The 13,693-nt window shown below is 46.2% G+C and overlaps 1 protein-coding gene across 3 annotated transcripts in view; it reads left to right on the top strand.

Annotated features, from left to right (window-relative positions):
* The first annotated feature begins 2,270 nt into the window (after nt 1–2,270).
* Nucleotides 2,271–13,693, top strand: part of AGBL2 (AGBL carboxypeptidase 2) — a 71,870-nt gene continuing 60,447 nt past the window's right edge. For 2 of the 3 annotated variants that reach the window (XM_078148671.1, XM_078148669.1), the window contains exons 1-3: nt 2,308–2,538; nt 2,985–3,113; nt 3,681–3,744. In XM_078148671.1, the coding sequence (XP_078004797.1) occupies nt 3,081–3,113; nt 3,681–3,744 (97 nt within the window). In that variant the 5' untranslated portion in view covers nt 2,308–2,538; nt 2,985–3,080. Of the gene's footprint in view, nt 2,539–2,984; nt 3,114–3,680; nt 3,745–13,693 lie in introns of all 3 variants that reach the window. The other variant, XM_078148670.1, reaches the window with a different exon arrangement.

The following is a 13,693-nucleotide window of genomic DNA, read 5'->3' as shown; positions in this document are numbered from 1 at the left end:
ATGTTGTTATACTGCAGCAGGATTCTTGGGCAAACAGACCAAAGCCTATTAAATACACAAGGTGAGGCTAATATATTGCTACCTTAATACTTTTTTGGATCACAACCACCACAAAGAACAATGTTTCTATAGGAAAGTGTTTTCCTATGTCCGACTTGGGGTGCCAAAAAGACAGAAAAGGCTTGCTGAGCGCTCCTTGCCTCCTGTCATACGGCAGCAGGGGATCCTTATAAGTACCTGGCGATGGAACTAGGAAGCAGCTTGGGAACGACCCCCCCATTTCTTACACTTCACACGATTGTTGGGCCCCAGGGCCTCCTCGCTGTGTCCCAGGTGCAGCCTGTTTGCCACTCAGGAGGCCAAAGCTCACAAGAAAGAGGAAGTTCAGCTTAAGAACCGAGGTTTAGATGCTTTTGTCCATGTTGACGTTGATGGTCTAGCCCTCTGTCTGAGCCTTAGCTGTGTTGGTGTGTTCGTATGAAGACATTTGTAGGATGGAGATACTTGTAGTAAGCTACCTTGTAAGGGTTGGCTTGAGGCTCCACTGCAATCGAATGAAGTGCCTTTGTTATACTGCTGTATTAGAACAATATGGCTCGTCACCACCTAAGAGACCTTGGGTGAGTCTGCCTGAATGAGGGGACCGATGTAGACAGCTCCTCGGGCCCCTTCCAGGTCCTGTGAACGGTTCTGTTAGACACGTTTGGCAAGAGCCAAAACAGTGCCCAGAGAAATAAATACAAAATTGGACATTAATGCAGCCCTTGTAAACTTGTTCTGAGATTTAAAAAGCAAACAAAAAGATTTCTCATTCCTGCTTTTATTTTTTTTTCCACTTAGACTTTGTAAACACCCAGGGGCTTTAATGGGTATTTCCTCATAAAAATCTCCATTTCTCCAGGCTGAAGATTCTTTAAGTTTTCAACCATATGCAGTCAGTGCCCAGTCTTGTCGATTCTAATTTCCATGCCCGTATCTGTCTCCTTTTCTCCATTCACCACGGCCAACACTGCCTTTAAAGAGCATCTATTCTGTAGGGGAAACGTCTCACACAGATAAGTAAATAGCAAGTATATACACCTGTAGCATGGGCTGAGCTGGAGGAGTTCACTTGGAGCTGTTCTGATCCCATTGCTGAAGGACAGAGGGCACCAGAAGCTGTGGCTCATCCCTTGCTTCCACATACCTGGTGGCTCTCATCAAAGACGACTAGTAGTTGATCCCTCCATAGGATACAAGTACTATAGAAAGGCGCCATGTTTTGGGGGACATGTTGCTTGGGGATCAGGCGGCCGGCCTCTCCCCTTGGGCTACCAACAAAAGGACAGGGTCAGGGGTTTGTCCCTGTCCCCAGCAGCTGCAGGCACGCAGCATCGAGAACGTAGGCTAGACGTGTGTCTGGCTGCCTCTTCTACTTAGCGTTTGTATCTCCGAGCACAGGCGGCTCAACAGTGATCCTGAGAAATGGACATTTCCAACCTTGGTGGCTACCTCAAGCTTCCCTGGGCACCTGAGCTGGTGCTGGAAGGCCCGGAGGAGGGGCTGCCTATCCCTCCACCGCTCTTCAGAGAGAACTGGTGATGGCCAGTTGTCACCAGCTGCAGAGGACAAGGAGGATGAGAACTGAGAGGCGGCCGTTAGATTGGGGAGGGGAGGAGGGCGAAGAGCACTTACGAAGCGCCTACTGTGTGCCAGGAGCTGAGGGCTGGACGCTGCACGGGCATTACCTCCTTTGATAATTGGCGGTTAAAGATAGCAGTTGGTGGTCTGCAAATCAAATGAAGAGACGGTGGGTACCTTCGGAGGGAGCAGCTGAGGGCAGAGGGCTTAGAAGAGGAGGAGTCCAGAGAGGGGTGGCTCGGACTCCAGCGAAGGCAGGCGGCGATCCGGGCCGGTGGAAGGAAGGAACGGTGCGGGCCGTGCTGCTAGCGGGCGTTTCCCTTTTCTAAGCCTCTAAAATGAAAGGGCTGGGACTTTGGCACTCCCCATTTTTGAGCTGTGCATGAACGAACGAACGAACGAACGAACGAACGAACGAACGAATAAATGGGCCCTCTGGCACAATGGCTTCGGTTAAACACAAACCGGGGGTAGGGCGCCTGGGGGGCGGAGCCGCTGCCGGGCGCCGGCCAGTGGCTCACAGCTCCCGCCCCCTTCATTCAAATCTCCCGACATGCTCCGCCCGCCCTGGCGCCAACCAATCCCAGCCAGGAGGGGGCGGAGCCTTGGGCGCACGTGCGCTTAGGTTCCCACAGCAATGGCGCGTGCGCCCCACGCGTTGTGCTTCCGAGTTCGCCCGCGCTGTTGCCAGGCAACCCTGGGTGTTCGTTCGCGGGGTCCGCGCTGGGTTCCTGGAGCCTCCGGTGCAGGTGCGGAGCCCGGGGTCTCCTGCATGAAGTCCTCGCGGACCCTTGGCCCCCCAAGGGTTAGGGCCGCAAGGGAGCTTAGCGAGCATCTTAGTCCAGCCCCCTACCCCCGTTTTACAGATGGGAAGACTGAGGCCCAGAAAGGGGCAGGGACTTGCCAAAGGTTACACAGGTAGTAAGTGGAGGCCGAGTCGGCATTCGAACCCAGGGCCCCTGGGTCCAAGTTCCAGTTGTTGGGAGAGGTCAGAAGTCACCCAGCTCCTTCACCAGCTCTCTGGGGTCTGCCCTGATCTCAGTTTCAGCCTGACTCCCAGTGCCCTCCCCTCCTTGATTCCCCCGACCCTTCCCACTCCCCCCCATCTTGTCCCCTGCCTGTGAGGGAGCTCTAGCCAGTTTGTGAGGTGGGAAAATGGGATGGGGGGGGACAGTCACATACTTTTCTTCCCCACCTACACTCACCTTAGGGGGTGCCCACTGCTGCCCCATCCTCCAACCTCCTCCCCACCCCAGCCCTCATAGGAGGGACCTTGCCTTTTTTTAGATAAGGGAATGGGGGGGGGGGGGGTGGCAAGAAAGGGGGAGACGGTGGGTTTGGCTTGTCATTTCTTGGTATTGTAGCTTTTTTCAAAACAAGGAGCTGCCGGTTTGGAAGCTTAGGATGTAAGGCTGGGTCCCCTGACATGATTAATCTAGAGCTCGTGAGACAAGAATAACATGTATCCAGTAATAGCAACGGAGCTGAAGCAGGTCAGTACGCTCTCACCCCTTGGAATCTGAGTTCTGGATGCCATTCGAGTCCAAAAAGTAGATCAGAGGAGGTTCCTGAAGAATATCAAGTGGTGTGTTCTGATGGGATTGCCATGGGATTTTCTTAGCAAAGATACTGGAGCTGTTTGCCATGTCTTTCTCCAGTTAAGGCAAACAGAGGTTAAGTGGCTTGCCCAGGGTCACACAGCTAGTGTCTATGACCAGACTGAAATTCATGTCTTCCTGAGTCCAGGCCCAGTGCTTTATCCACTAATCCATCTAGCTGCCCCACGCCCTTTACACATATTATTTAATCCTCACAACCACCCTGAGAGGTGCTCCGAACAATAATAACATTTACTGTTCTCGTCTTCCTCACCATCGAAGGTCCCTTACCCCTCCTAGATGGGAATTGCTTACAATCATGAGTGAAAGAGCAGGCACCCCATCCTTTGGCCCAGCCTCTGTGCTCACCTTCCGTGACTGCCTCAGTAGTAGATAGCTGCTTTAAATACTTGCCCTCATGACAGGGGAACTGCCTGACCTAGGTGTCCTTTCCTTTCTTAGCATTTCAAAGATCCTTATGATACCTTTATGAACCATCATCTTCAGTATTATGGATACTTCAGAGGTAAGAAATAAAGCTTGTCAGGGCTCTTCGAGCAGAGCCTTCTCACCATCTCTTAAGCATTGTATAAAACTCTCACTCATTCATCATATGCCCAAAAGGTGGCAGTCCCATCTAGCACCCAGAGAAAAGAAAGCAAGGTCAAGTGATTTGCCAAAGGTTCTTATTAGCAAAAGAGGTTGAAAAGTGAGGACATGCCTCCAGAAATTCAGTTCAATTCAAGCAGTTGTTGCATTGCCCAGTGCCTGCTTATATGCCTGCTGTATACCTGAGACACTTGCGATGCCAATGGTGCACCCTTGCTTGCAAGCAACTTTTTAGAAAACACTACTAGCCATTAAAGGTTTGATAAATCTGGGGCACAGCCGATGCCAAACACCCATTTCTAGTGGACCTTGGATATGAATGAGAAGGGAATAAATAAGATAATATGGGAATGGATTGGAATGAATAAGATAATGCTTTCAGATATATTCTAGAATAATAAACCTACCTGTCAGAGAGACATTAAAACGTCGCCTTTTCACTGGCCAGAGGTTGGTTTGTTTATTGGTTGATTCACAGAGTAAAGGAAAAAGCACAGGAAAGTTAGGAAAACCAAGTCTGTAGTCCAGATTTTATCCTTATGTCCTGTGGCTTCTCTGAGTCTCAGTCTCCTCTGTAAAATGCCAGGGTTGGATGTGATCATCTGGAAGATCTCAAGCTTCTCAGGTGAAATCCCAGGCCCTTTGAGTGGGTGGAGAATTCCTGTGTCTCTTTTTCTTAGAAGCATTCATCCCTGGAAGTGGGGGCGGGGAGGATGGGGATCATAGACTTAGAAATAGAAGGGACTTTAGACGTCATTGAGTTCAGGATTTTGTGCTTGTCTTGGAGGCGATAGGGGGCAACTGGATTTTGAGTGGAAGGGGTGACATGATCGGATCTGTGCTTCAGGAAAATCCCTTTGGAGGCTGAATGGATGACAGGCCGAAGTGGGGAGAGACTTGAAGCAGGCAGACCCAGGAGCTGCTATTGCAGTGAGGGGGATAAGGGCCTGCACCCGAGAGAGAGCAGTGTCAGAGGAGAGAAGGGGGAATGTTCAACATATGCTTCCAAGGTGAAATCGATAGGTCTAGGCAACAGCTTGGATATGGGGGGTGAGAGATGGTGAGCCCCCGAGGGGCTGGCAGGATGATGTTGTCCTTGACAGCAATGAGGAAGTTTGAGGTGTGGCCGGGTTGAGGGAAAAGATAATGTTTAGACATGTTGAGTTGAAGATGTCTACTGGACAGCCACTTGGATAGGCAGTTAGAGATTCAAGCGTGGAGGCCAGCAGAGGGATTAGGGAAGAACAGGTGGATGTGAGAATTGTCAGCATAAAAATGGTGATTAAACCTATGGGCGATGATGAGCTTTCCCAGTGAGGTGGTGTAGAAGGAGCAGAGAAGAGGAGCCGAGACAGAGCCCTGTGGGATGCCTGTGGTTAGAGGGTATGACCTGGAGGAGGAACCAGAGAAGGAGTCTTCAGTTCTACAGTCTCAGACAGAGCCTCCCTAGTGTGGACCATAATTTAGAGGCACCGTGCCAACTGCCAAGGCAGCACCTTTCAGACCCAAAGTCCCCTCCATGCCCTGGTGAGACTTTGGACTCTACATATAGATGCCCAAATACTCAAATGTATTTGTGAGTGTTATGCTCTCTAGTGGTACCGATCACACCCTGCCCACACCCACCCAGCCTGTGGAACTCCTGTTCATGTTCTCCCATAAGTTTGTCACGGTTGGCCAAACTGGCAGTTAGGCCTCCCTTGGTTTCCCTTTATACCTAGATTATCTTGACGGGGCACACAGTCTGTGCATTGTTTAGCCCTCACGGTAGCCATGTGACCAGACAATTTCTTTTTCACTCATACCTTTACCTAATGGCATAATTTACTCCTGTTCTCCCTCATTGTTCCTCATTTTTATTTATGTTACCCAGAGAGTACCTATCCATTGCCATCTGAGTGGTAGTTCTTTTCACTTTGTTGGAAACCTTAATATTCTATGATTTAAATATATCGTTGTTATTGTTATAATATTGTAATTATAATATTGTTATAATATTGTAATAACATTCTTATTAAAATGATAGGCCTTTGTCTCACAAAGAAATTTAAGGTCAATAAAAGAATTTTGTAATTTTTACATGTAAGCTGACCTCATCTCCCCCTATTCTATTCTAGTCCCAAGTCACACATTTGAAGTGGACAACAAGTCAAAAATCTCTTTTAAGTTATTTCCACCAAGCATTCTCCTTACCTCCTGATCAAAGGTGGAGCTACTTCTGTTCACTGAATTAATCAAGGACCTCTTCCTTCTCTTAGCATTTTAGACTATGACAATGATGAAATATTGACGAGATTTTCTATTTAGAGGGGACCAAAGAATTAAGACCAAAGTGCCGTCCTCCTCTTATTTTGTAACACGTCGTCTAAAGCGAGGACGGGAGTGTGGACGATAGACATTCTTGATTTTCCTGTGTGGCCAATCAGGCCAAGCTGTTCAAATAGATATGGATCTCATTCAGGATAGCACACTTTGTTTTGGAGCTGTATGAATCACCACAATGTCATCTGAAAACAGATATCTAGAGGACCTCACTATCTAGAGAGAATCCCTTCCTATAGATATGCCCTCCCAAAAGTTCACCCCACGGGCTCTTTCCAGTGTGCTGGATGCCTTCCTCGCTCTCTCCCACTCTCCAGAAGGTACGGGAGCAGCTGTCTAGCTGTTCACCCTGTGCACCCTCACTCTCGTCACATGACTAGCCCATCTTCTCTTCCCTGATCGCATCCTTACTCAGCATGCTCTCCCCTGCCGTGTACCTTCCCATTACTCTTTGGGTGTTCTTCTTATTGAGCAGTGGTGTTCCAGGTCTTAGTGCCTTACGTCAAGACCAGTAAAATGTTTGCACTGAAAAGTCCTTAGGGGCAGCTAGGTGGTGCAGTGGATAGAGCACCGGCCCTGAAGTCAGGAGGACCTGAGTTCAAATGTGACCTCATACCAAACACTTGACACTTATTAGCTGTGTGACTCTGGGCAAGTCATTTAACCCCAATTGCCTAAACAAAGAAAAAGAAAAAGAAAAAATAGTCCTTGGCTGTTATGGGGAGCTTGGGGTGAGTACCAAGTCTTCACAGTTGCCCAGAAGCAGTCCAACCTGCTCTCCTCCTCCTTCTCCTCTCTGACTCTGGGCCCAGTTCACTGTCCATCTGTATTATCTGTATCAAATATACCCAAATACAAATGGGAAAATTCAGACACTGCTAAATGAAAAATGAGAACTCCACGGGGTTTACCAGCAGTTTAGCTTGTCTGTCTCTAAGAAGGCAGCGTGTAACTCCATCAAAAGTAAAATGCAATTCTTGGCTCAGTTGCTCATGGTAACAATCCAAAGTGCTTTTACGATGCCCTGAAGGCCACTTATGGGCCAAAGACCTCTGGTGCATCTCAACTACTCAGTGCTGATGGAGCCACATTGATTAGTATAAAGACACAGCCCTGGAGAGATGAGCTGAACACTTCCATAGCATTCTCAACAGACCTTCATTAACCAATGCTGAAGCTGCTTATCTTAGGTTGAAGTCAGTCCCTCTCTAGCTGAACTTCCAACTGAAGAGATTTTTGAATGCCATTAGGTTCCTCTTGGGTGACAAAGTACCTGGTGCTGCTTCTATTCCAGCTGAGATTTAAAGGCAGGAGGGGTCCACTGCTTGTGCAAAAGCTGATTGAAATCTTCTGGGTTATATGGTAAGAGGAGCTTATTCTCCAGGAGTTCAAGGATGCTTCCATTGTCAATCTCTATAAAAGAAAAGGAACTAGATTGTCCTGTGATAATCGGGGGGGGGGGGGGAAGGGAGGGGATCTCTCTTTTAGTCATTTCTGGCAAGATTCTTGGCAGAGTCCTCCTTAATTGGCTGATCCTTCATCTGGAAGATGGTCATCTACCTGAGAGCCAGTGTGGCTTCAGAAGGGATCAAGGAACAGTCCAATGTGGTGTTTACAACTCCAGGAGAAATGCCAGGAGCAGAACAGAGAATTTTAAACTACTTTTATGCTTTACTGCTTCTCTGTTCTATGAAGTGGTGATGCTCATAATCTCCATCACCTGTTTCCATAAGATTTGACACGAGTTTATATTCTAAACAAGTATCCCCTTTGAATCTATCTGGTTGGCAAATTATGACAGCAACCGTCGTCATCATAGACAGCACTTTCTGAGGTATTTGAAGGTCCATAAAGCACTTTATATGTAGTTATTTCATTTAATCTTCACAATAGCTGCACCAACAGTGATTTAGTGTGCCTGTCTTGCCAAGAGCTCTCCAAAGTTCACTATCTGTTTTTCACCATCTTTGTCATTTGATGAATGTGAGATGAAACTCCAGAGTTGTAACTTGCATTTTTGTTAGTGATTCAAAGCATTTTTTCATGTAGCTGTTAATACTTTGCATTTCTTCTGAAAACTTTTAACCACTTTATCTATTGGGGAGTGGCTCTTAAATCTTGTATATCTGTGTCACTTTTCTGTAGATCTTGCTTCTCAGATTTTTATCGTACGTCTTTCACACGACATTTTTCCACTTGATTGCTTCTCTTCTTAGACTAGTTACGTTGATTTTATTCTTGGCTTGCCTGAGGTTGTAAGTGGCAGAAGCTAGGTTCTTACCTCAAACAGGGATTCCAGGTTCAGCTTTCAATTGCAGACCCTGGTCCTGCCTCTGGGTAAACACTTCATCTTCCTGTGTCTTAGGGTATGGAGTGAGATGACCTCTGATGCTCTAATTAACTACAACATTTTATGAACCAGATTTTAATATTGCATCTTGTTTTGCCTGGACAGGATATTGCCCAGCCGTGAATTTCACCAGTAACACATTTGAGTAACTATGTAAATAAGCTGGCAGCATGCATTGAAGGATGTGAAGGATGCCCTCAAAAACTTGAAAATGTTTCTCTTTAAGTCTGGACTCTTATCTTTCTGGGCAAACAAAATAAAGTATAACCCGGACCTCCATTCTTTTATTCATCAGTGCAAGAGGCTTTTTCTCCGCGTGTGGCCCTCCGACCCTGGCACGGGTTGGCCTTGGCCCTCTGCCCCACCCTTCTGGCTTTTGCACTTAACCTTTAGCCCCCAGTTGAGCGGTTTTGTCGGAAAAGAGTGAAATCTGGGAAGGAGCCTTCTGGAGCCTCAAGTTTTTAACAAGGAGCTTCATATTTGGTGGCATCCAGCAGACCATGCAGACAGGGAAGAAATTTGGCCTCTGTCCATGGAAGGGACCAGACAGAAAGGGGGAATGAGAAGCAAGCAAGAGACAGCAAGGAGGATGAGGAAGAGGAAAAGGAGGAAAGAAGGCTGGGGACAGGGAGGAAGACCGAAGAGGAGTGAGGAAGAAGAAAGGGGTCGGGGAAAAGGCAGAGGATTGGAGACAGAGATTTCCTACAAACCATGTTATACCTGTGGAAAGACATAACTACCAACCAGTCTGGTATCATCTCTTGATCTCTTCTGCAGTCGACCAAAGGTCTCTAGTGATGTGCTCATGGACTCAGGACCTTGCTCTTTCCCAGTCAGCTTTCATCAGTTACTATAAGGAAAAGCATTCCATTTAATAGTGCCATCCAAAAATAGAACAGGCTGCTTTCAGAGGCACTGGGCTCCCTGGCATACTGAAGGCTGGCACCAACAGTTCTGAATGGCCATTTTTAACTTCAGCAAATATTGAAAAATGTCTCCTGTGTGTAGAGTATTTTGTTAGAATAAACACTAAGTGGAACACGATCTCGACCCTCATGGAGAGTAGATAGTAGAGTAGGTAGAAGGAAAGGGGGAAAAGAATAAGCATTTATATCATGCCTGCTATGTGCCAGACTCTGTGCTAATAATACACATTACCCGGGGGGGAGGGGTAGGTGCTGTTATTATCCCCATCCCCATCTTATAGTTGAGGCAGGCAGAGGCTAAGTGACTTGCCCCAGGTCCCTTCCGCTAGTAAATGTCAGAGGACTGGATTTGAACTCAGGTCTTCCTGACCTCAGGTGCCCCCCTAAGGAAATAACATATAGGCAACTATCTATATAGGATCAGAGCCCCAGAGCTAGAAGGGACCTCAGAGACCTCCCCCACTTCATGGGCAGCACGAGCTCTGGGGGTTCCTCTCCAACCCCGACGCCATAGGCAGGCCAGGTCCCCAGAGCCAGGCTGCTCCTTGTCCCCAGTCTATCAATTACTCAGGCTTCATTAGCTTTAGAAAGGGTAGAGTAAAATCAGGACAAAAATCGCCCCCAGAAGTCTGTGACCCTCTCCCATGAGTCTGTCCTGAGCCCAAGGCAAGGTGAGAGCCAGGTTACAGGATGGAGTCCCCCAGATGTCTCTCCTGGGCAGGACAGCCTTTTTGTTTCCTGCTGGGCTCTCTGTAGAGCCTTAAAGCTGCATCCAGTTCCCTCTGGTTGCTGATGCAGACACTGCCACCAGCTGGTCCAGGGAGGCCGCTAGAACTCTGATGGAAGCCCCAAATCTTTTGGACCTTTCAGAGTTTACAAGGTCATGCTCCAGTGAAGATGAGGGTGGGGAGGCCTAGACAGTAGTTCCCACTTCCTGCCCTCTCTTGCAGTTCCTTCTTGGGTTAGGCTAGAATATTCTTTCCCAGCTTGTCACCTGGGAGCTGCTAGGTGGCGGTGGATAGAGCACATGCCCTAAAGTCAGGAGGACCCGAGTTCAAATCCAGCCTCACACCAAACACTTGACACTTACTAGCTGTGTGACCCTGGGCAAGTCACTTAACCCCAATTGCCCCCCCCAAAAAAGAAAGACACAACTTGTCATCTGTTCAAATTTCCTGTGTTCTAAAATTGCTCCTGATTTTATGCAAGCCTCAGAGGAAGTAATGAAGTCCCTGAGCCAGTTTAAACAGATCTTGTTGAACCTAGAGGAATGTCGAGGCAGACTTGTTCATATCTAGTGTACAATCATCAGCATCATCAACAAGGAATTATTAAACACCTACTATGTGCCAGGCAGTGGAGATACAAAGAAAGGCAAACACTGGGCCCCCCCCTCAACTGAGATGTATTCTCACCTGATAAATGTATCAGGACATATCATTACTTACTTCACCTAAGGTGGAGATGATGGGATTTATTTAGTCAATCCCCCGCCACTCTTGGGCAGGCAGGTGGCAGAGAGGACAGAGTGCAGGCCTGGAGTCAAGAGGACTCATCTCCCCGAGTTCCAATCTGGCCTCAGACACTTCCTGGCTGTGTGACCCCGGGCAAGTCACTTAACCCTGTTGGCCTCAGTTTTCTCATCTGTAAAATGAACTGCAGAAGGAAATGACAAACCCCTCTAGCATCTTTGCTAGAAAGCCCCAAATGGGATCACAGAGAGTCCGACACGACTGAAAATGCCTGAACAACTACCATTTTTACACAGAGAGAGAGAAGGCAGCTGAAGCACGGAGATGTCAGGCGGTAAGTGAGGCAGAATTTGATTACAGAGCCAGTCTCCTCTGTGCTCCACCACATTGCCTCTCTAATAGCAGATACATAACAAATACACATAAGAGAGTTTCAAACCAAATTTGTTCTTGTTGTTTAGTTGTGTTCGATCGACTCTCTGTGACTCCATTTGGAATTTTCTTGGCAAAGATACTGGAGTGATTTGCCATTTCCTTCTCCAACTTATTTTACAGATAAGGAAACTGATGCAAACTGGGTTAAATGACTTGCCCAGGGTCACACAGCTCACTGTCCAAACCAAATATTATTCAATAAATAATAATAGCAAATATTTTTTATACACTGAACTCCAATGGCCCCCTATTACCTCCAGGGTCAAATATAAAATCCTCTGTTAGGCTTTTAAAGACCTTCATTGGGGGCAGCTAGGTGGCGCAGTAGATAGAGCACCGGCCCTGAAGTCAGAGGGACCTGAGTTCAAATGCGGCCTCAGACCAAACACTTGACATGTACTAGCTGTGTGACCCTGGGCAAGTCACTTAACCCCAACTGCCTAAAAAAAAAAAAAGACCTTCATTGGCTGGCCACATCCTAACCTTTCCAGTCTTCTTACACCTTACACACCTCCACATATTCTGTGATCCAGTACATAGGCCTCTTTGCTGCTTCTCACCTAAGTCACTGTCTCCTGACAACTGTGCATGTTTACTGGCTGGCTATGGCCACATCTATACGGTTCTTCTTCCTCTTTCCTGCGCCCTGGCTTCCTTCAAATCTCAGCAAAAGTCCCACCATCTGCCAGAAGCCTTCCCCAGTCCTCAATCTTAGTGCTTCCCTCTGAGATTATCTCCACCTTAGCCTGTCCATATCTTGCTGCACATAGTTGCATTTTGTCTTGACCACTGGCTTGTGGGCTTCTAGAGAGCCGGAACTGTCTTTTGCTTTTCTTTGTATTCTCAATACTTGCACGATGCCTGGCTCTCAGTAAGCACTTAATAAATGCACGATGACTTAACTGTTCAGGGTTGAGGAAGCAGGGTTGTCTTTGGCTGAAGGAATCAAGTAAGTTTTCCTGGAGGAGTTGGCAACTGAGGAAAAGCCAAATGAAATAAAAATTTCCCTATACAGAACAGGAAAAAGATTGTATGTGAAACACGTGTAAATCTCTGTTATGTATAGCTAACTAGCTAGCTGTCTACACATACACACACACACACACACGTATGTGATGTGTGTGTGTATGTGTCTATATCTATCTATCTATCTATGGAATTACACCCGTTATCTTCCGAGCTGTCCTCCTGTCTGTAATTCCTCTGGCCTTTTTGTGTTTTATGTACATTTTAAAAAATACTTAAATTATGCTCTTTCTTTTTCTCTTGGGGGCAGGGGCATTCCCATGCCAACTCTCTCTTCTTCTCATCTTTCTTCCTATTGAAAAAATAGAAAAACAAAAACCCTTATAACAAATATGCATAGTCAAAAACCAAATCCCAACATTGGCTGTATCTGAAAATGTATGAAATGTATGAAAATTCTGCATCTTACGTCCATCTCCTCTCTGTGAAAAGGTGAGTAGTATGCTTCATCATCAGTGCTCTGGAATTGTGGTTAGCTATTTATTAGTAAGAATTCTTAAGTTTTTCAAAGTTGTTTTTCTTTACAATATTGTTGTGATTGTATAAATTGTTCTTGGTCTCTGACTTCACTCTAAAGTCTTCCTAGGTTTTTCTGAAATGGTTTATTTCATTATTTCTTACAGAACAATAATATTCCATTACATTCATATCCATGATTTCTTTACCCACTCCTCAATTGAAAGTCACCCTCTTAGTTTTAGTTCTTTGCTACTATAAAAAAAAAGCTACCATAGTTTTATACACATGGATCCTTTTTGCTTTTCTTGGGTCTTTTTGAGGTGTAAGCCTCCTAGTGGTATCCCTGGGTCAAAGACCACATACGCTTCAGTGACTTTGCTTATTCCAAGTTGCTTTCCAGAATGACAGTTCCCACGAATGTACCAGTTCACAGCTTCACCAGCGTCTTCTTGAAGAAACCTCCCTCCTCAATAATTGTCATTTTCCTTTTTTGTCGTGTTTCAATTGGATAGTTGTAAGGTTGAAAGATAGAATTATTTTAATTTACATTTTGTTGATTATTAGTGATTTGGGGCATTTTTCATATGGTTGTTAACAATTTGGATTTCTTCCTCTGAATGTATATCTATGTTATATCTATATCTACATATATACATATATATATACACTCATATGCACATACTTACATATGATAAATATATGTAGATATATACATACACATATATATATATTTCCCCAATTAACTGTTTTCCTTCAAATTTTACCTGCATTGATTTTGTTTGTGCAAAAAATGTTTAGGGGGCAGCTAGGTAGTGCAGTGAATAGAGTACTGGCCCTGGAGTCAGGACAACCTGAATTGAAATCCAGCCTCAGATA

Source organism: Phascolarctos cinereus, unplaced genomic scaffold, assembly GCF_003287225.1.
Source record: "Phascolarctos cinereus isolate Bilbo 61053 unplaced genomic scaffold, phaCin_HiC Scaffold_9;HRSCAF=440, whole genome shotgun sequence".
Taxonomy (NCBI): domain Eukaryota; kingdom Metazoa; phylum Chordata; class Mammalia; order Diprotodontia; family Phascolarctidae; genus Phascolarctos; species Phascolarctos cinereus.
Note: the sequence above shows the minus strand (reverse complement) of the source record. Positions and strands in the feature narration are given on the sequence as shown.